Raw genomic sequence first — 21,928 nt, 5'->3', positions numbered from 1 at the left:
GACAACACTGACTAACAGATAAACTTCTGAAAAAACTTTAACAAAGTTTAAAGGCTTATGTTTTCTTCCTTATTGACGCAGGACTTGCCTCGTTCGCCAGTGGCTCCACCTCTGGACTCCTGCTTCCTGCGTCCAGCTCGTCCTGCCAACCGCCGACCTCCGTCCCGCTGGGCCGCCCACTCGCCCTCATCGTCGCCCAACTACAAAGACCGAGCGGAGAGGTTCCGCTTCCCCTCGCCCATCAGACCGGTTCAGACCATCCCGGAGACGGAGGAGCCCGGTCAGGAGGTTTTCCCTTAACCAGCCTAGACTACATCCTTCTGTGCTTTCTGTCACCTTGAGTTCTGTCAGCAACCTGTTTATCGCAACCTCAAGCGTGAATCGAGACGTAGAATAGGAATTTAGAATTTCACCAAAAAAGGGAAATGTGGCGATAAATCAGGATTGTACTTACGCTTTCTCTCTTCTTAACCATCTCCCGTTCCTGACCACACGTACGCACACCGCCGGAGCGACGGAACCATCGAGAACCTTTCTAAAAACCATTTAACTGCCCTGCCACTAGAGGGCAGAGTTCTGTGAGCACCAGCTGAACCGATCCGATCGGAAACAGTTCTAGAAATTCCGTTTCGGAATCATCAAGGACCTGGAATGTACTGACGCAAAACACCGCAAAGTGTTCCATAAGAGGTGCCTACACACGCGTGACCTCGCAGCGGTCCCGTACTCGTGTGTGTCCGTGTACATGTATGCAATACATACCACTCGATATGTGTTGGTCACAAAGCCGCAAACTTCTTTTCAGATGTTCTGAAAACTGTAAGTGGATAGTAATAACTTTTGTCAGAACAGCATAAAAGTTTACATGTGTTGATTTTTGTTCATTTCGGGGGTGAATATATCATTTGTTAAATTATGTTCCGTGTATGTAGTTTATAAAACTATTTTCTTAATTTCTGCGCACACATCCTGTTTCGTTGGAAACCTTTGATGCTTGAATTTAAAAGACTCAGTTGTATTTGTAAAGAGAATTAGATCCAAACTAAAGGAGAAAACACACACACTCTAGTTCGACAGGGACGAATGATACATGATGTCAATCATAATGTATTTTAAAACCCAATGTAAAACTGAATGTTCTACAAATGAGAGGAGAGTATATTGACACTGATTATCCTTATGCATATTTCCCAAGTCTCAAAATCCTGACGGAATATGTACAGGATTCCAGTTGGAAGTTACGTAACATGTAAATCTGCTCTGGCTGAAACATGCTGCAAAAACGAAGAAGAAAAATAGAAAACTCAACGTGTTTCTGTCAGATCCAAGATTTAAATGCATGAATATTTAATAAGCCATCCATTGAGGCTGTCTATGATTGGTTGTTTGTTGCATAGCAACTCATTGTAACATTCTAGCGCTGCATCGTTACATACTGTAGAATTTTGGCTGTAAATTACAGAACTAATGTCAGAAAATGTTTAAATGTGATACAAACCTAATTTCAAAATTAAAAGTGGGCAACATTGCTCACTGAAAATGTACTCACCCTTCAGTCATGCAAGGTATATATGAGTTTGTTTCTTCATCAGATTTGGAGAAATGTAGCATTGTGTTACTTGCTCACCTGTGGAACCTCTATAGTGAATGGGTGCCGTCAGAATGACAGACCAAACAACTGATAAAAACATCACAATTAACACAATTAACAGTCCATCAGTTAACATCTCATGAAGCCAAAAACAGTTTTTCACTTTAAACTGTCACTTCTAGCTAAAATACGAGTCCTCTATCCAAATTATTGCTGTTGCTAGTGACAAAGTCATCTTATCTGAATCAAGAAATAAATATGCACCATTTTTGGCTAAATCGATGGTTTAAAGTTAAATAACGTGTTAATGATGGATTTGTTTCCTACAAACATGCAGCTTTTGGCTCCACAAGATGTTAACTGATGGATTGGAGTGGTGTGAATTACTTGTGGATTATTGTGACGTTTTTAACAGCTGTTTGGACTCTCATTCTGACGGCACCCATTCACATCCATTGATGAGCAAGTGATAAAATGATACGTTTTTCCAAATCTGGTGAAGAAACAAACTCATCTACATCTTTGATGGCATGACAGTGAGGAAATTTGCCTTTTTGGGTGAAATATTCCTTTCGGATTGATCAAAATGTATAGGATATTTCATGATCGGCTCCAAATTATTACCCCTGTTCCACTAGGAATCCAGTGCAGGTTTCTTCCAGATGTGTTGACTAGGGTTTGGACAGCAGTTGTGCAGATATCATATTTGATATGCATGCCTTTAAACACTAGCACTTTAGTGCATGTACTCAGACGCTGTTGTACCTTGTGATAAAGCTCATGATGTAAGCCCACACAATCACACACACAAACACACACATACACTGCCGTTCACCGTGTGGCGGCTCGTGTCTTTTTTGTTGCCATTGAATTTGCATTGACACAATTAAGAACACTTTTTAAGTCCATTATTGTACCTATTAACTGGTCTTTGTATAGATGTTATTATGAATTCAGAACTTTCTTTGGAGGAAAATGAAAAAAATTATGAATGTTTTAAATGAAGTCACTGTCAGATGTCTAATGATAGAGTGTTAAATTGGTAATAAACTGAATGTGTATTTACAAAAAAAAAACTGTTTAATGATATATTTATTTGTTTCATATATATTGTGTTTTTTGAAAAAAAAAAAAAAATCAGCAAGGATGCATTAAATAGTTTGTAAAGTGAGAGTTAAGACATTTGTGATGTTATGAAACATTTCTATTTCAAATAAACGCTGTACTTTTGAATTTTTATTTATCAGAGAATCCAAAAAAATAAAATGCATCACAGTTTCGGCAGAAATGTGAAACAGCACCTCTAATAATCGAAAATGTTTCTTAAGCAGCAAATCAGCATATTATGATTTCTGAAGGATCGTGTGACAGTGAAGACTGGAGTAATGATGCTGAAAATTCAACTTTGATCACAAAAATAAATTACATTTCAAAATATATTCAAACAGAAAACTGTTTTTTAAAATCTTAATAATTTTTTACAATTTTATTGTTTTTACTGTATTTTTGGTCAAATGTGTCCAGCCTTGGTGAGCAGAAGAGACTTTTTCAAATGCATTGAAAATCTTACCGACCTCAAACTTTCAAGATGCTATCATGTACTTTTTTTTTATTAATGGTATGTGTCTAAATGAATATGGTATCAAAAACATGGTGTTACTTCAGAGGGAACAAACAGCTAGAGAAACTGCTGATAGTTGCAGGTCATAAAATGAGCAGAAAAAGCTTAAAACGTTCAAAGACGGTTTGAGGAGATGAGAGTGTGGATGACAGCAGGTCAGTGATCTGCAGGCATGAGGTCGCTGTAAGGAGATTTCCCAGGACTCTCAAATCCTTTCATTTCGGTGTAGCACACAGTGTTGAGTGTAATTTTGTGCAGTTGAGATTAAAGCGGCGAGTGCTGCGTCATTACAAACTCACAGACTCAGAGGAGGATCACATCAGCTGCTGGAGGGGAAGGTCACGGACGGTATTATGTTACTCTAACAGCACCTGAGAGATAAATGAGGCTTTGAACTGTTATATAATCACTGCATCTGGACATAAGGAACTGCTGATACAAGAAAACACAAAGGTGACTTTATAGGGACTTTTAGGTCCTTTTAAAGGAAAAGTTCACCCCCAAAAAATGAAAACTGGCTTAAAATGCACTCAACTTCAGGCTATCCATGTAGATGAGATTTGGAGTAATGTAGCATTCCATCACTTGCTCAACAATGGATCCTCTGCAGTGAATGGGTGCCATCAGAATGAGAGTCCAAATAGCTGATAAAAACATCACAATAATCCACACCACTCCAGTCCATCAGTTAACATCTTGAGAAGCCAAAAGTTGCACATTTATAAGAAACATTGCAAGTGTTATTATGGATTATGGACTCAAATTTTGGCCAGAAGTGACAGTTTTAAAGTTAAAAATGTCTTTCTCTTTTACTATAGCTGTAATGCTTGTTTTAGGAAACAAAGTTAAATAACTCACCGCCGACTGATTGTATTGCTACAATGTCACTGGAAATGGATTTGAGATCTCGTTTGAGTCTGTGCTCGACTCTTGGGTCCTGATAAGATAATTACTGTGATCTCATTCAAACAAATCCGTCTGTTGATCTAATTGTCCCATCCGTGCGTTTCAGATCCGCTGTGTACCTTTGTGTTTGGACTTTCACTGCTGCTTCAGCTAATCTTCTTCATCATATTAATGGGTTTCCACGGCCAATCTTACACAATCGTGAACATGTCTGTCCTCTCAGTGTCCTCCTAAAGAATAATCCAATCTTTGTGGATGGGAATCTGTAATTAAATAAGTGATCAGATCTGTGAAGCTCTGAACTGTGAGTCTGAACCTCATGAGTGACATGAGTGAGAGACTGTAGCTGTCAATCAAATCAAACTGTCTATCTATGTGTCTGTCTATCTATCTGTCTGTCTGTCCATCCATCTATGTATCTGTCTATCTATCTGTCTGTCTGTCCGTCCATCTATGTGTCTGTCTATCTATCTATCCATCTGTACATCCGTCTATCTGTCCTCCATCTGTCTGTCTGTCTATCTATCTATCTGTCTGTACGTCCATCTGTCTGTCCTCCATCCATCCATCCATCCATCCATCCATCCATCTGTCTGTCTGTCTGTCTATCTATCTATCTATCTGTCTGTCTGTACGTCCATCTATCTGTCCATCTGTCCTCCATCTATCTATCTATCTATCTATCTATCTATCTATCTATCTATCTATCTATCTATCTATCTATCTATCTATCTATCATTTGTCTATCTGTCCTTCTGTCCATCTGTCCTCCATCTATCCATCTGTCTATCTATCGTCTGTCTGTCCATCTATCTATCCGTCTGTCCGTCCATCCATCTATCTGTCCATCCGTCCATCTATCTGTCTGTCCATCTGTACTCCATCTATCCATCCATCCATCTGTCTATCTATCTATCTGTCTGTCTGTCCGTCTATCTATCTATCTATCTATCTATCTATCTATCTATCTATCTGTCCATCTGTCTATCTGTCCGTCTGTCCTCCATCCATCCATCCATCCATCCATCTATCTATCTATCTATCTATCCATTCGTCTATCTGTCCTTCTGTCCATCTGTCCTCCATCTATATATCTGTCTATCTATCTATTGTCTGTCTGTCCATCTATCTATCCGTCTGTCCGTCCATCCATCCATCCATCCATCTGTCTATCTATCCATCTGTCTATCTATCTGTCTGTCCATCTATCTATCTATCTATCTATCTATCCATCGGTCCATCCATCTATCTATCTGTCCGTCCATCTATCTATCTGTCTGTCTGTCTATCTGTCCGTCTGTCCATCTGTCCGCCATCCATCCATCCGTCCATCTGTCTATCATCTGTCTGTCTGTCCGTCCATCTATCTGTCCATCCGTCAATCTATCTGTCCATCTGTCTGTCCATCCATCCATCCGTCTGTCCATCTATCTATCCTTCCGTCTGTTTATCTATCTGTCCATCCGTCTATCTGTCCATCTGTCCATCCATCCATCCATCCATCCGTCTGTCCATCTATCTATCCTTCCGTCCGTTTATCTATCTGTCCATCTGTCTTTCATCATCCATCCATCAGTCCGTCTGTCTGTCTCTGTCTATCTATCTATCTATCCGTCCGTCCATCTGTATGGCCGTCACTTTCTGTTGTTCTTTTTGTCTTTGCTTTCCTGTAATTTCTCTCTTTCATTTAATTTCATTTTATTTCTTTCATCTTCTTTCTCTCTATCCACACAGGCTGGCAGAACTTTCAATCATTTTACAGCTGTAATTTAGGTGAACTCAATATAATAGAGTGAAAGACAGTGTTTGTTCTTCTCCCAGCAGAAGGTGAAGAGCTCGCAACAGCAGACCTGGAGATTTTTGCAAGAGAGTGTGTATTTATTTGTGTGTGTGTGTGTGTGAGCGGCAGATGGCACAGTCATTGTTGGGCTTCTAAACCTTTGCACACTCTTGTTAAGATGAAGGTTCTTGCCAAGATGACTGTTGTCATGGTAACGGCACCACTGCAGCCCAACATGTCATGATATTCTGATGCAGATTTGCTCTCATCTTGCAGCTGTTTGTAAAGTCATGACAACTCAGCTTCGTTCAGATCTCAGGTACGTCCGTATAAACAAATATCAGACATAATAAAAGCAAAATGAATTTAAATTCCATGTTTCAGTGGAAAGCCTCACACCAAATCACACCAGAGCATCAAAAAAATGTCTGTGATAAATTCTGGCAAAACACATTACATAACAGTTCAGTTGACAATGATATAACACTAACATTATGTTAAGATGTAAAACTCTTAAGAAAAGACTTATTTATGGATCTTCTTTAAATCGTATGATTTTTTTCAGCTCCTGTAATATTACGCTGTTTCATGGAAGCATCTGTTGTGGTGGAGCTTAAACAGAAAGAAAAATGAGATGATCCGATCAGAGCTTGAACAAAATGATCTTTTGATAAAGAACATGGACGTAATCTTCCATGGACGTAAACATGCATTGCGAACATATCAGGAAGATTAAGATTTAAGCAGAACACAGGACAGAAGTGCACCATGTACAGTGACACAAGGGTCAATAAGGTTGTGTTTTTCTCAGTGAGCCACAAGAGGGCGTGTGTGTGTGTGTGTTTGGTTATTTGTGAATGACAAATGTTTTAAAATGACCTCACAAATGATGTAAAATGTTAAAAACTATGATATATGATACTGAGGTGTTGTTTACTATTTGAACAGCTCATAAAGCAGTCAAATCATGTGTTACTTTAAATCTTCTGATATAAACAGGTTTGCTTTAGGTTAAGGTTCAGAGCTGGGGTTTAGCATAAATAAAACGATTCTTTAATAAAATGTACCTACTTAAAATAATGAGTAATGAACATTTTGGATAAAAAGTGACACAGTAAAGCAATCTCAAATAAAAAAATTGAAGTTGAAGATATGTACTTTATTTGATAAAAACATAAACAGAACAATAAGTGCAATTATTACTGTTAAACTACCTGGAACAAATATTTCTGTCAAAGTAGCATTAACAACTGGCTTTGTAAGAGCTTATTTATCTAGGACAAGATGCTTTGAGAAAAACTGCACATTTCTCTCACAATAATTCTGAGAGAAACTGCAATTATGGATGCAATTAAAAGCATGCAAATGTAAATACATTTTCCTGGCACTGAAAAAATATCACAAACAAAGAAAAATATTTACATAATATATCCCCTGACAGAATATGAAAAATTAAGTCAATGACTGCTTATAATAACTGTGGGAAGGTGAGGTATTGTGAAACATCTCATGTGATTTTTGTTTGTTTTACTTGAATCATGAGGAGTTACACCCCATTAGATGTGATCTAGGAGAACCAGAGCCGTTCAAACCCAAACCCAAAGTCTTTACCGCACACAGGCATGAAGAGAGATGGAAAAAGAGCTGCATTTACGCTGCTGCCTCACATCTTTGGCTGAACAGCACCTCCACGACCTTGGGGTCGGCCAGGGTCGAAAGGTCACCCAGGTCTTTTTCATTACGGGCGATCTGTCGCAGAACTCGACGCATGATCTTACCTGCAGGATGGGTGAAAAGCTTAAGTTTAGGAGCAAAAGCAAAGATGTGGAGAGGAAATGAAAACACAAAAACAAGATTTCAGTACCTGAACGTGTTTTGGGAAGCCCCGGAGCATTCTGAATGAAATCTGGCGTGGCGATTGGTCCGATCTTCTCCCTCACTGAATGACGAAACTCATGTTAGTAAGTATGGAACTGATGCAGATTTTCTATCAGTGTTTAATCTGATCATGACCTCTGACCTTTTCTCTTTAGCTCGTCCATCAGCGTGCGGTTGAACTCTTTGTGGTCTTTCAGAGTGACGAAGCAGTACAGACACTCTCCCTTCACTGCATGAGGCCGACTGACCACCGCTGCTTCAGCCACTGACGGGTGTTCGGCCAGAGCCGCCTCCACCTCTGCTGTGCTCAACAAATGACCTGAGAGAAGAGACAAGGATGGGAATAAACACTACTGTTCAAAGGTTTGAGGTCAGTATGATTGTTCTTTTAAAGAAATGAATACTTTTATTCAGCAAGGATGCATTAAATTGGTCAAAAGTGTCAGTAAAAACATTTTATAATGTTACAAACAATTTCTATTTCAAATCAGTGCTGTTCTTTTAAACTTTGTATTTATAAAAATCCTAAAAAAAATCATGATTTTATTCCACGTTATTTCAACATGAAATAATGTGTTTGAAATGTTTCTTGAGCAGCAAATCAGCATGTTATAAAGATTTCTTAGAAGGATTATGTGAAGCTGAAAACTTTAGTAATGATGCAGAAAATTCAGCTTTGCATCACAGGAATAAATTACATTTTAAAATGTATTCAAATAGAAAATAGTTATTTCAAACAGTAATAATATTTCTCAATATTACTGTTTTTACTGTAAATGCAGCTTATGTTTCCAAAGTTTTGACAACTACTGTATATATATATAGGTATACACACAGTACTTACTTTTTAATAAATGTCCTGTTCTGTGTTTTGCACATATTTCATATTTCATACGTATTATTTCACTCGGAAATATGTCATATTACAGATGTTTAGGCAACTGTATGCAGTTGTGTATGTAGTTTTATGTATGTTTTGAGCCCCCTACAGTTAAATAAGTGGAAGCCTTTGACGGTCGTAATTACAGTGTATAGCTGTGTGCGTGCATTTATTGCTGCCATGAAGTAATCTGCCCTTTTCACAAAATTTCATACCCACTCACCGAACTGACATGCTTCCAGAACATATGTTCACCTTATTAGAAATCTTTGTACAGTAAGAATGATTTTGAAACTGATATTTTGAGGCAAAAGCTTACATGTAGTTTAAATGCCTCTCGGATGCTGAGAAGGCAAAGGAAACTAATATTGTGTCTCTTACCAGCAGGTGGCAGTACAGAAACACAATCTTAAAGTCTCACCAGAGACATTCAGCATGTCATCAATCCGGCCTGTGATCCAGTAATATCCGTCCTTGTCCCGCCTGCAGCCTGAGGACAGAAGGACACTTGGTTACAGTACATACTGCCATATGATACAGCAACAGCTCATGCTGTAAATAGTGACTGCTGAAGTTTGGTGACTCTGCTAAAACAGCCACATGGTGACTGGTAATGTATTAAAAACTGAGCACACATGACTAATACATGTTAAGTAACAGTATGTTATTTAGTGGATTTTTATATGTGAACAAATCACATAGGCTTTTCCATCCACATTTGCATATAGCCTAAATGTAGGCTACTGTAATTCATTGGAATACATTTTTAAATATATTTTCAAAAATATATTTCACTGTTCACATATTTTTTAAGCACATTTGTAAAATATTTTTTTGTCCAGAATATACATTTTTGACATATATGAGAAAATGTAACGCGAAATTCTATAAAATGTAACAATTTATCATAATCTGTCACTTTTGTAATAATGTAGCATTCCACATTTCACAAATGTAACATTCAACAACACTGGTTCTGATATGGATGTGTTGCTACATTACCATCTCCTGTCACATAATATCCTGGGAATTTTCTGAAGTAGGTGCTCTCGAATCGCTCCTGATTTCCGTACACACCCCTCATGATTCCGGGCCAGGGCTTCCGGAAAACCTGAGACCAAAACATGCATTTATAGTCAGAATAAACTTCTCCAATTAAAAAAAAAAAAGGCAGCTGGAATATAACTTGTTTTAACTAGTAAAACTAGGATGAAGGTCTCACCAAGTATCCCTCCGCCTCGCCCTCTAATTCTTCTCCGTGTTCATTGAGAACGGCAGGCTGGACTCCAAAAAATGGGCAGGTCTGCATAGAGAGGACTCGTCAATATTTCAGAGTCATCTGTTCTTCTTTTTTACAGTGTCAGAAGATGGATGTAAGATATAAGTGAAGGTAAATTTAAGGAGACTTACTGCAGATCCAGGCTTCAGTGGTGTAGCAGCTGGAAGTGGAGTCAAAACATGACCACCCTGCCAACACAACAAACAAACTGAACTAATAACTTATTATTAGTTGAGCATTAGTGTCTATTATGTTGACATTTTATACAACCAAAAAGCCACTTAGAGTAAAATGCAGATTTAAATAGGATTTTAGGGTCAACAAACTGTCTCGGTTGGTTTTGATTGTTGTAAATGGTTTACCGTTTCTGTTTGCCAGAAGGTGTCGATAACCGGACAGCGCTGCTGACCCACAACATCATAATACCAAAGCCAAGCCTCTGGGTTTATTGGTTCACCAACCGTACCCAACACACGCAAACTGGACAGATCATACCTGAAACAGATTAATTCAAGATTACTCCGAAAACTAGTTTTCCACACTACTGTGCATTATTATATTTGAAAATAGATCAAAACAAAAACCATAAACCATTCATGTCTGAAGCACAAACTGTATGTTATGTAAGAGCGATATTGATGAAAGGTAATTTTTCTAAAATAGTTTTTGTCCAATAGGTGGCCCTAACTACCTTTGATAGTGTAATCACACTATATAAGCACTATCACACCACTGAGAGATGTGTGAGAGACTCATCACACAGCTTGAATGTGTGAGTTCAACACTATCCGCTTCTAACCAACCATTTCACAACATCTGCTACCAGGTAGCAGCAGGACTAGTCAACCTGTTGTTGTTATTTTTATATTTTAATGTACATTTTGTATTATTGTAATAAGTGAAATAAAACATCCTGAGAACTGAATGCTGCTCAATGATGGCTTTGGTTTTCTGAGGCCTCCGGCGCCCCCTGGAGGACAACCCTTTGTATAATACAATAATAGTAATATTTATATAAATTATATATTTTATGAATGTTTTATTATTATGATTATATTATTATTATAACATGTTAATAATAATAATTGTTTTTTTTAAATAATTGTACAGTAAATTAATTGTAAAAATGATGCATAATATTTTATTAGTATTACTGCTACTGTTACTACTACTACTAATAATAGTAATTGTGTGTGTATAATTATTATATACAATTGTATATATAATATTTACAGCAATATATATATATATATATAACTAATAGTTGTAATAAAAAAATATAATTTATAATTACAGTTACTATTATTGTTTACTTTTTTTTTTAAAAAAAAACAAGTTTTCTGTTCGGGTGTGGGTTAGTTTATAGTACCAATAATTAGCAAACCATATATACAATGTATTACGGTATATTATATGGTTTATGAGGACACAAATGTGTATAATGACATAGAATACACATTACTTAAAATATATATTAAACAGTGTTTCAAAAACTGCCAGTAAGGGGTAGGGTTAGGGTAAGAGGATATACAGGGAATATATAGGGAGTCCCCGTAAACCACATATGCAAAAATGTGCGTGCCTACCGCTGCAGTGGTTCTTTCCCATATTTCATCAGCAGTCTTATAGCAGTGGGTGCAGTGTAGAATTTAGAGACTCCGTACTTCTCAATGATCTCCCACAGTCTGCCCACATGAGGGTACACCGGCACACCTTCAAACTACCACACATGCCAAATCACTCTCATTTAAATCTGTGCTAAATATTAGATCAAAGTAATTGCATATATTTGTAAACGACAGTAATCGCTTACCAGCACGCTGGTGGCGCCGTTGGCTAACGGGCCATACGTGATGTAGGAGTGGCCTGTTATCCAGCCAATGTCTGCAGTGCACCAGTAAACATCATCATGGTGATAATCAAAAACATATTTGAAGGTCAGTGATGTATAGAGCATATAGCCAGTGACACTGTGAACGACCCCCTGTACAGAAATGAAGGAATGAATCAGTGGAATGAATACTAGCATACTGCTTAAACAAACTGTTCAGTATATAATGTACACTGCCTATAAATTGTTTTTTAATTATCTCAGCGAACATATTGAAATAAATATTGCAACATTTTGTAGTTTTAAACCATTTTTGGCTAAAAATATCTTAACTTTCAGCAGTGCACATTTTAGCATGACTATTCAATGCATAAAGAAAATTTGCATACTGCGCAGAGTATACACAGTATGAGTAGTATAGTAGTATGAACAACAATTTTGAACAACCCATATAATCCTAATGCACATTGCTTTTCACTGATTCTTTATTCTGAATTGTGTATGTGTGTTTATATACACTACTGTTCAAAAGTGGGGTCAGCAAGATTTTTTAATGTTTTTTTTAAGTCTCACTAAAGCTGCATTTGATCAAAAATACAGCAAAAATTGTGAAATATTATTATAACGTAAAATACCTGTTTCTGCTTGAATATATTGTAAAACGTAATTTATTTCTGTGATCAAAGCTGAATTTTCAGCATCATTACTACAGTCTTCATTGTCACATGATCCTTGAGGAATCATTTTAATACACTGATTTGCTGCTCAAAGAAACATTTCTAATCATTATTAGTGTTGAAAACGGTTGTGCTGCTTAGTATTTTTAGGGAAAACTTTTTTTTTAGGATTATTTGATGAATATAAAGTTCAAAACATCAGCATTTATTTAAATTAAAAATCTTTTGTAACATTCCAAATGTCTTTACTTTCACCTCTGATCAATTGAATGCATCCTTGCTGAATAAAAGTTAATTTCTCTCAAAAAGAAAAATCATTCTGAGTTGAACTTTTGAACTTTAGTGTTTGTATGGACTGTATAACACTTCTATAGTTTAAATTCAGGGTGGAAGGTCCCTTGCCTTGGGTTTTCCAGTCGAGCCGCTGGTGTAAAGTATAAAGAGAGGATCTTCTGAGTCCATCCACTCCGGTTCACACTCATCTGACACACCGTCCATCAGATCATCCCACCAGATGTCACATGATTCATCCCAAGGGGTCTGGAGCGCATACACGCACACAAATATATATAAAATATCACTAAAACATCAAAAATGCACTGTACTTTTGCAAATGCAAGTATCAAATAGTCCATGCAATTTAACAGTTTTACCAACCTGTAATTTGTTGGAAGCATCACTGTTTATTCTGGAGGCGTGATGTTTGACCACCACACACTTCTGAACAGACAAGGCCATGCTGAGGGAAATAGAGATCATAAAATTAGTTATCATGAAATACGTCCATAAAATATTAAGTTACAAAAAATGTGGAAAATTGACTGTGATGATTCCAGGATGATATGGTTGCCAGGGATTATATGTAGTTAATAAGGCGTTTTTAGAGGTTTTTGCACATTTCTGAGCTTATACGTATGAGTGTATGTATGAATAATAACAGTAGTGTTTACACTGATGTTCTCACCATGCCATTATGTCATTTATTGAGTAATACCATCAATATTAATGAATGACTACTGTGCCAAATCAACGACATCATCATTTAGTCACACGTTACTCAATCCACACCCATGTTACATGCTTTCTGTTTGCTCTATGATGCGTATGTCTCATTTCACACGTTGCCATGGTGACATGAAGCGAAGGGTTCCAAACTGTGCTGTTGCCCGGCAACCCTTGACAGTCTCTGATTGGGCGAGTGCTCCGGTGTGTGTGTGTGTTTCTAATGGACGGGTGAGAGGTTGATGTAAACAGAGGTTCCTCTGATAGCAGAGAGCAGCAGACAGGGACGTACCTCTCCTTACAGCGCTCCAGAGCCTCAGATGCAATCTTCTTCAGATTGATCAGCTTGTCACCTCTGTAAACACCATCTGTGAGACACACACACATACAGAGAGAGCAAACACATGAGATAGGAAGACAAAGATAGGTGAGCAGAAAAATAGACTGCAGGATGATGCACAGGATTTATCAGTCTTTTAAAAACAAATGTGTACGAAGTTGATGGAATGAGCCGTTCTAGAGAAGCAGCGTTGAAACGGCCCTCGCACGCGGGCTCACCAATATGCATCTAAAGTGGTAAATATAGAAGGAATATGTCAGTTATTTATGTGCTAAACTTCCTGCTACCACCTTGTGGCGCTATGCCTATAAGTGAATATTGGCATGTAGATGTGTTCAGGCCAGCACTTTTATCAACCATATGAAATGAGTTAGTGCAAAGCATGACGTATCCTGTTGCCAACAGGTGGCGCTATGATTACAACTGAGTATTAGCCTTTAAATGTCTTCAGGCCAGGACTCTTACCAGCCATGTGAAGTTAGGAGCAGATTGGACATTGTATGTTTAGTTAGTGTAAAACAAGCCATTTTCTGTTGCTAGCAGGTGGCGCTATGATTATAACAGTATACTGGCCTTTAGATGTGTTCAGGCCAGGACTCTTATCGAACATGTGTAGCCTGGGGCAGATCGGACATTGTATGGTTGAGTTACAACGTCTATTTCCAGGCCACCAAGGACACGCCCTTTAATGAAAACTCAAGATCTTTGGAATTTAACATTGCAAAGGCCTTTAGAGTAGACTGACCAAATATAATATTGATGTCATTAAATCTATTAGGAGGGGTCATGGGCGTGTGTTCAGGACAGGACTCTTGTCAAACTTGTGAAGTTTGGTGCAGATTGGACATTGTATGACTGAATTATAACAACTTCCTTTTTCATGGTGAAACATCGAAGTTTGTCAGGCTGCCACGGACATGCCCACCAACGAAAACTCAAGATCTTCACAATTTAACATCACAAAGGATTTTATATTACATTGACCAAATTTAGTGTCGATCTGCTTAAATCTCTAAGGGGAGTTTGTTTAAATACAACGCCTGAAAATGGCAAAAACGGCATAAAACTTGCTGAGAAAATTCAAAATAACAGACTTCCTATTGGGTTTTGAACTTCATCCCAAAAGACTTTTTTGTAGGTATTGGTGTGTTACATGTGTCTACCGAATTTCGTACATGTATGTAAAACATAGCTCGTATATATATATATATATTGTATATACATACATACATACAGACACACACACACATACACACACACACAACTACACAGGATTTCTGGTGTCATAAATTCAACATATCTCTCGTCACATTAACTGTGCTTATCACTTACTGTATTTCCAGCTTATCCGCAGGTCATTGTTAGTTTATCTACTAAATAAACCCAGTAAACTTCCAGTGACTCCAAACACACAGATCCAAACCGCCACCATAAAACAATTCATGTTACCTGCTGTTACCAAGATGTTGCACTGAGCATCCATGATCCTCTCACACAGAGACTCAGACGAAAAACCTGCAAACTGAATAAGAAAAACAGGAGGGAGTTAGACGCTTCTGTATCTGTTTTTAACTTTATTTCTCAACATAAATAACATGGATATCTGAGGAACCAAAACAAATGATTAAAATGCCACTTCGGCTGAAATGGGGTCATCATCCAAGCATACAAAAGGCTTTGATATCAGATACAAACTACCCTTGAAAGCACTTCAGTGTTATTTTTAACACCATCCACAACCTTTACATGGCGAAAGAGGCTTGGTGGGCAGAAATAGTCTTGGCAGGGTAAATGAGGCTGTACTCATTTCATGCATATCAACGATACTGTGCTAAATACTGACCTGAGTTTAAACTCTCTTTGGACCATCCTCGACAGATGATATAGAGCTTAAAGGAGCAGTTCACCAAAAACTGGCCATCAAAGATATGAGTTTGTTTCTTCATCAGATTTGGAGAAATGTAGCATTAAATCACTTGCTCGGCAATGGATCCTCTGTAGGGAATGGGTGCCGTCAGAATGAGAGTCCAAACAGCTGATAAAAACATCACAATAATCCACAAATAATCCACACCACTCCAGTCCATCTATTAACATATTGTGAAGTGAAAAGCTGTGTGTTTGTAAGAAACAAATACATCATTTGGCCTTTTATTTTTTTAACTTAAAACCGTCACTTTAGCCAAAATGTGAGTTTATAATTCATAATAACACTTCCTCTAGTAAAAAAGCCCACCTCCTGTTGTCTCTCACATCAAAATCCACCAACATATTTGTTTAGAGCTGTTTTTAGTGCTTGATCTGCGCAGATATTTCTCCTGATTCAGAGACGTTTTCACTTGAAAAAGCAACATTATGGATTATGGACTCATATTTTAGCAAGAAGCAATGGTTTGAAGTTAAAAATGTCTTAATGATGGATTTGTTTCTTACAAACACACAGCTTTTGGCTTCACAAGATGTTAACTGATGGACTGGAGTGGTGTGGATTACTGGTGGATTATTGTGATGTTTTTATTGGACTCTCATTCTGATGGCACCCATTCACTACAGAGGATCCATTGGTGAGCAAGTGATGTAATTCTACATTTCTCCAAATCTGGTGAAGAAACAAACTCATCTACAGCTCGGATGGCCAGAGCGTGAGTATATTTTGAGCAAATATTCATTTTTGCATGAACTACTCTTTTAAAAACCTGAATATTTCTTTAATGTAAACCTACTACAGATTTGTAAAACTGCTCACCACTATTGAGTGAACAGCCCCGATTCTAGCACAGGCCAGCATTGTGTACACCAGCTCTGGAATCATGGGTAAGTAAATGGCGACTCTGTCTCCTTTCTTCACACCTGGATCACAGAAATAAACATCAATGTAAATCTGAAAGCATTAGTGAAAATACTCACACATGCACGTCAGAGGTTCAGACTAAAAACAATAATAATGCATTTGCATTCTAGAAAAGCTGAGCAAGCTCAAACCCAGAGAAGGATGATGGTCTTACCCAACAGCTTTAATGCATTTGCACACTGGCACACATTTCTCAACAGCTGGTTGTAAGTGATGGTCTGGTGATGATCAGGTGAGTTGCCCTCCCTGAAGGAAACATTGATCAGTATTAAACCATTAGGAAATAATGGATTTATGGCATTCATTATGCAATACAGTGTGTTGGCCTATTGAATATGCTTTATTGAACATAATGGGTGCATAAATACATAATTTAGTCAATTTCAAATGATTCTGCAATTCTAAATAGTCTGAGAATGATTGTGAAAATGCTTCTATTTTGCATTTAATGCATCATGACAAATTATATTATCAGCAGTTTGAGTCAAAAGTTGAATCCAGTGTTGTTAATGGTAACAACTAAAATGATCAAAAATTGAAATAAATCTGAAAGAAAACATAAATATTAGATGAAAAACTTAAAATCACCTAAAACATCAGATGAAAGTATTGCATTGGCAAATAATTAAGATGATTAAAATGACTAAAATTTAAATAATAATAATAATAATTAGAAAAAGATATTATATATAACTACTAATATTACTAGTAATATTATATAATATAATATATACAGTATAATATATAGTAATCATATATATAGTATAATATATAGTATAGTACAGTGTGTGTGTGTATATATATATACATATATATATATATATATATATATATATTTTTTGTTTTGTTTTTAATATTTAATATATATATATATATATATATATATATATATATATATATATACATATACATATATAGTAATAGTATAACATTACTATATATAAATATATAAAATATTAAAAACAAAACAAATATGAAAATATGAAAATAAAAGCCATTCTAGATATTAATAAATTAGTATATAAATAATAATAAAATAATACTGTTCGGAACAAAACATAAATAAAAAATAAAAAATAAAATAAACATTCAAATACACAATTTATCATGTATTTGATCATCAGTTCTCTTTAACAACAACATTATTGGCTCCAAAAAGCATATTGTGCTTTAACAGAAGCAAAAAAAAAAAAACCCTGTCTGAATGAGTCACATGATCAGTGACACTCATTTACTCACATTTGAATCGTCATTGAGAAATAATAAAGAATATAAAACAATTCTTCTTTGTTTTATGCCCTAATATTCATTTGTTGTTTTCAGTGCATATTTTAAATCCTAAAACTGTTCATTCCCACACTGAAATTAGACTTTGATTGTCAGTGTGGTCTCAGACTTTTGGACCCCACTGTACGCGTGTCTCATTTTGACGGGAATAGTTGTACTTTGGCTCTGCTGCCTGCATTCGATTTGCACATCCATCACCTGTTCGTTTGGCCAGTGGGCTTCATTTATTGCACAAATCAATTAAACAGATTGTAATATGGCAACATGCCTTGTTAATCTACACTTTAGACTTTTACAGTTTCTGAAGAAAATGTGCTTTTTTGTAGCAGTTGCTTTTAGGCTGGTAGCTGCTTTGCAAAGTCATGCAACACAGGGAACACTGTGACAACGCAAATCACTGTGAAATCTCTCAGCCTCGGTTTACTGCTCATCTGCACCTGGCCGTCCAAAAAAGGAAAGACCGTGCTGGACCGCTGACAAGATAAACAGTTTTTAAGCTAAGTGACCTCTTAGGTATGAATGGATGGCAGCATAAAGAATAGACGTTGACCTCTGAGGTTGCACATTGCATCATGTTTTGTATTACATAATAAAGGCCCCAAATGTATGCATATATATATATATATACATAATATGCAGTGTCCATAGTGCTTTTAAGAGCCTGTGTGAAATCCTGTGTCCTCCATTAGCACTTGATGGTTAATGTCTAACTGAAGTGTCGCCTCAGCATGGCTTGCAAGCTTCGGTTTTTGGCATCTGTGAGGAGGCGCTCTGCCAAAACCACCTTATGTAACGTGCCAGAGAGAGACAGTCTAGACTATAGACTGTAAGAACTACAGCTACAGGAATTTGCCCTAATAACATGCTTCTGTTCACCCATGCAAACCTGTTCATTTGGTATTATTACAATGTTTATATTTACAGATATAAGACAATAGATATTTTGGGTTTATAGACATTTGCCTATTAACCCAAAATCTTAAGAAAGAAAAACATATATTTTCCTTTAATAATAATAATAATAATAAATATAATATATTTTATTTAAATATTAAAATAAAATAAAAAACCCTCAAATGAAAATGCTGCACTGGCAAATAAATACAATAAATAAGATTAAGTACTAAAATGACTAAAACTTATATAAAGACAAAAAATAAACTTTTTTATATAATATTAACAATATTAAATATAATATTACTTTATATAATAATATTAAATAAATAAAAATATTACAAAACATGACAAATGACAAAAGTGCATAACAAAATTACTATAATTAAATTAAGATAAAACCAATTCAAAATATTAATAAATGATCAAATAGTATATTAATAAGACTAACATAACACTGTATAAAACAAAAAAAATCTTTAAATTTAGTTGTAAAATTTTAACATGCATTTCACCATTTTTCCTTAACAATTGCATTATTTTCTCTAATAATAATAATAATAATAATAATAATAATAATAATAATATATATATATATATATATATATATATATATATATATATATATATAAAAGAAAATAATAATAAAATAAATAGATAGAATCTAATAATATAATATAATATAATACAGTACAATATATACCATTTTATTTTTATTTCTTCACATCAAATTTGGGGTGAAATATGACCTGAATAAGTTTTTGTGAAATTCACTCTGTTAGAATATGGTTAAATGGAAGATGATTGATATATGACTTTGGTTCTGTATAACAGAAGTTACTTGACACCCCTTGTTCCACAAGACTATTAATACTTTACAGCATAGCTAACATGACAACACTGATTCTTCTGAGTATTGCTGAAGCATGTCACCTGCATACAGTATGACATCAAGCCAGTATTATATCCCTTTGATTATATATTAGAAATAGTGATGTTGCTGAGAAGTCATCTGGAATTAACATTTGGATGACTTCTTATCTGTGATTCATGCAATTGTAACAGGAATCATCTTATCACACTTTACAGTATGTAATCAAAGTGTTATGTGACAGTTGATGTCATACACAGAAGATATGGTTCAGTAACACTTGGAATAATCATTGTGCCCTGCCTTGTTTGTCTAGAACAGGAACAGGAGCTTCTGGCGATCCCTGCAAGTAAATACTTCTAAAATCATACTGTCAACATTAAAAGTACAGATTAAACCTTGCACAAATGCATTAACTCAAAGCAATTTAGACTTCAGAGTATTTAGAATTAGCATTAAATTATATATAATTATAAATAATTATTGAATTTATAATGATAAATCATTTTAGATGTTTATGACTAAATGCATCAACTATTAAATCAGATCAAGCACGCATATGCACAGAGTTCTAAAACTGTGCATCATTTTAACACAGTAAAAACATGTTAGATTACCAGTAGTAAGCCACTTTCTCTCCCAAGTTCCTCTCATGCACATTTCGATCAAGGACATTATAGCAAATGTTGGTTTTTGCTCCCTCCATGAACTTGATGTAAATGTTCCCCTTGTTGACATCAAAGTTATACTGCAGCATCGGCCCTGACGCCGGCTTCTTCCAGTAAAACTCTTGAGCAACATCAGCCCAGAATTCTGCAATGCATGTTAAATAAACACTTTTACTGCATTATCTTACACTGGAGTGTCTGTCGCATTCACATGCATGCACCGTTTTATGATACCTTCAGGCTCTTCTGTAGACTTTTTGTACAAGGCGAGATATGCATCAAAGTCTGGCACATGTGCATCAGTGAACAGGCCGTCGGATGGATGGTATGTCTTCTCCTCCGGCTCCTGAGGTCCTGGAATGACCCTGTTGGTGGAGTCTGAAACAGGAGACATTTGTCAATCCGTATGATCTGTTTCAGGATAGATGTCAGTCAGTAGATGAAGGGGTTTATTGTGGCTGTGCATGTGGTGTCCACCCTTTAATTATGCCCAGTCTGCTCAGCACCGCCTCCACCAATCAGAGCGCTCCATTCAGCACTCCTACTTTTCCATTGGCTGAGCAGCTGCTCGGCTGCTGATCCCACTGCAGAGGGAGGCGCAGCACGAGTCTGACGGATGATCTGCATGTTTACTGAAATACACACACACACACACACACACACACACACACACATAACGTTATTTGGCTGTCATAATGAGGACATACCATTGACTTCATATAAGGCTAGCTGTAATGACAACAAACTAACACACACACAAACCCTACAAGAAGACATTTAAAGAAAAAGAGTTATTTACTTATAAAAAGTTTTCCCTATTTTAATTGAAGAAATAAAAATAAGTACACTACGAGTCAAAGGTTTTTGAACAGTGAGATCTTTAATGTTTTTTTTTGTTTTTTTTTAAAGAAGCCTTTTCTGCTCACCAAGCCTGCATTTATTTGATTGACAGTACAGCAAAAACAGTAAAATTTAGAAATGTTTTTACTATTTAAAATAACTGGTTTCTATTTGAATATATTTTACATAATAATTTATTCCTGTGATCAAAGCTGAATTTTTTTGCATCATTACTTCAGTCTTTAGTATCACATGATCCTTCAGAAATCATTCTAATATGCTGATTTGCTGCTAAAAATCAGCGTTTTATTGATAAGATCAGCGTTTATCTGAAATAAAGAGATTTGTAACATTATACACTATGCCATTCGGGGGAGTTATAGAAATTGCTACTTTTATTTTATTTTAGGATGCTTTAAATTGATCAGAAGTGACAATAAAGACATTTATAATTTTACAAAAGATTTCTATTTCAGATAAATGCTGTTCTTCTGAACTTCCTATGCATCAAAGAAACCTGAAAAAATTCTACTTAGCTGTTTTCAACATAATAATAATAATAAATGTTTTTTGAGCAGCAAATTGGAATATTAGAATTATTTCTGAAGGATCATGTGACTGGAATAATGATGCTAAAAATTCAGCTTTGAAATCCCAGGAATAAATTACATTTTAAAATATATTCAAATAGAAAACAGTTATTTTAAATAGTAAAAATATTTCAGAAATTTC

General features: G+C 36.0%; 2 protein-coding genes across 9 annotated transcripts in view; one reads left to right on the top strand and one right to left on the bottom strand.

Moving 5' to 3' along the window:
* LOC127176323 (microtubule cross-linking factor 1) overlaps positions 1-2,436 on the top strand; it is a 64,527-nt gene extending 62,091 nt beyond the window's left edge. For 6 of the 8 annotated variants that reach the window (XM_051127993.1, XM_051127972.1, XM_051127956.1 and 3 more), the window contains one exon: positions 82-2,436. In XM_051127993.1, the coding sequence (XP_050983950.1) occupies positions 82-300 (219 nt within the window). In that variant the 3' untranslated portion in view covers positions 301-2,436. The remainder of the gene's footprint in view (positions 1-81) is intronic. The other 2 variants (XR_007829084.1, XM_051127980.1) reach the window with 2 other exon arrangements.
* Positions 2,437-7,036: 4,600 nt separating this feature from the next.
* On the bottom strand, positions 7,037-20,828 carry acss2l (acyl-CoA synthetase short chain family member 2 like). The gene is made up of 18 exons (XM_051132169.1): positions 20,591-20,828; positions 20,306-20,501; positions 16,791-16,882; positions 16,532-16,635; positions 15,235-15,307; positions 13,738-13,813; positions 13,101-13,182; positions 12,846-12,983; positions 11,749-11,919; positions 11,522-11,655; positions 10,298-10,430; positions 10,067-10,123; positions 9,879-9,959; positions 9,659-9,767; positions 9,078-9,146; positions 7,919-8,095; positions 7,763-7,837; positions 7,037-7,676 (listed from the first exon to the last, which is right to left on the bottom strand). The coding sequence occupies exons 1-18, from the start codon at positions 20,748-20,750 to the stop codon at positions 7,549-7,551; spliced, it is 2,055 nt and encodes a 684-aa protein (XP_050988126.1). The 5' UTR covers positions 20,751-20,828; the 3' UTR covers positions 7,037-7,548.
* Between the last annotated feature and the right edge of the window lie 1,100 nt (positions 20,829-21,928).

The sequence above is a fragment of the Labeo rohita genome, chromosome 2 (assembly GCF_022985175.1).
Source record: "Labeo rohita strain BAU-BD-2019 chromosome 2, IGBB_LRoh.1.0, whole genome shotgun sequence".
NCBI lineage: Eukaryota > Metazoa > Chordata > Actinopteri > Cypriniformes > Cyprinidae > Labeo > Labeo rohita.
The sequence above is the reverse complement of the archived record's forward strand: the minus strand, read 5'-3'. Positions and strand labels throughout refer to the sequence as shown.

What these genes read in the sequence shown, in the direction of transcription:
- acss2l (XM_051132169.1), bottom strand. Translation starts at nt 20,750, where the DNA reads ATGTCTCCTGTTTCAGACTCCACCAACAGGGTCATTCCAGGACCTCAG. An exon ending in CCTTCTGGCAAACAGAAACG is followed by an intron (nt 10,124 to 10,297) that starts GTAAACCATTTA and finishes TTGTGTTGGCAG; the next exon opens with GGTGGTCATGTTTTGACTCC. An exon ending in ATATTATGTGACAGGAGATG is followed by an intron (nt 9,147 to 9,658) that starts GTAATGTAGCAA and finishes TTCTGTCCTCAG; the next exon opens with GCTGCAGGCGGGACAAGGAC.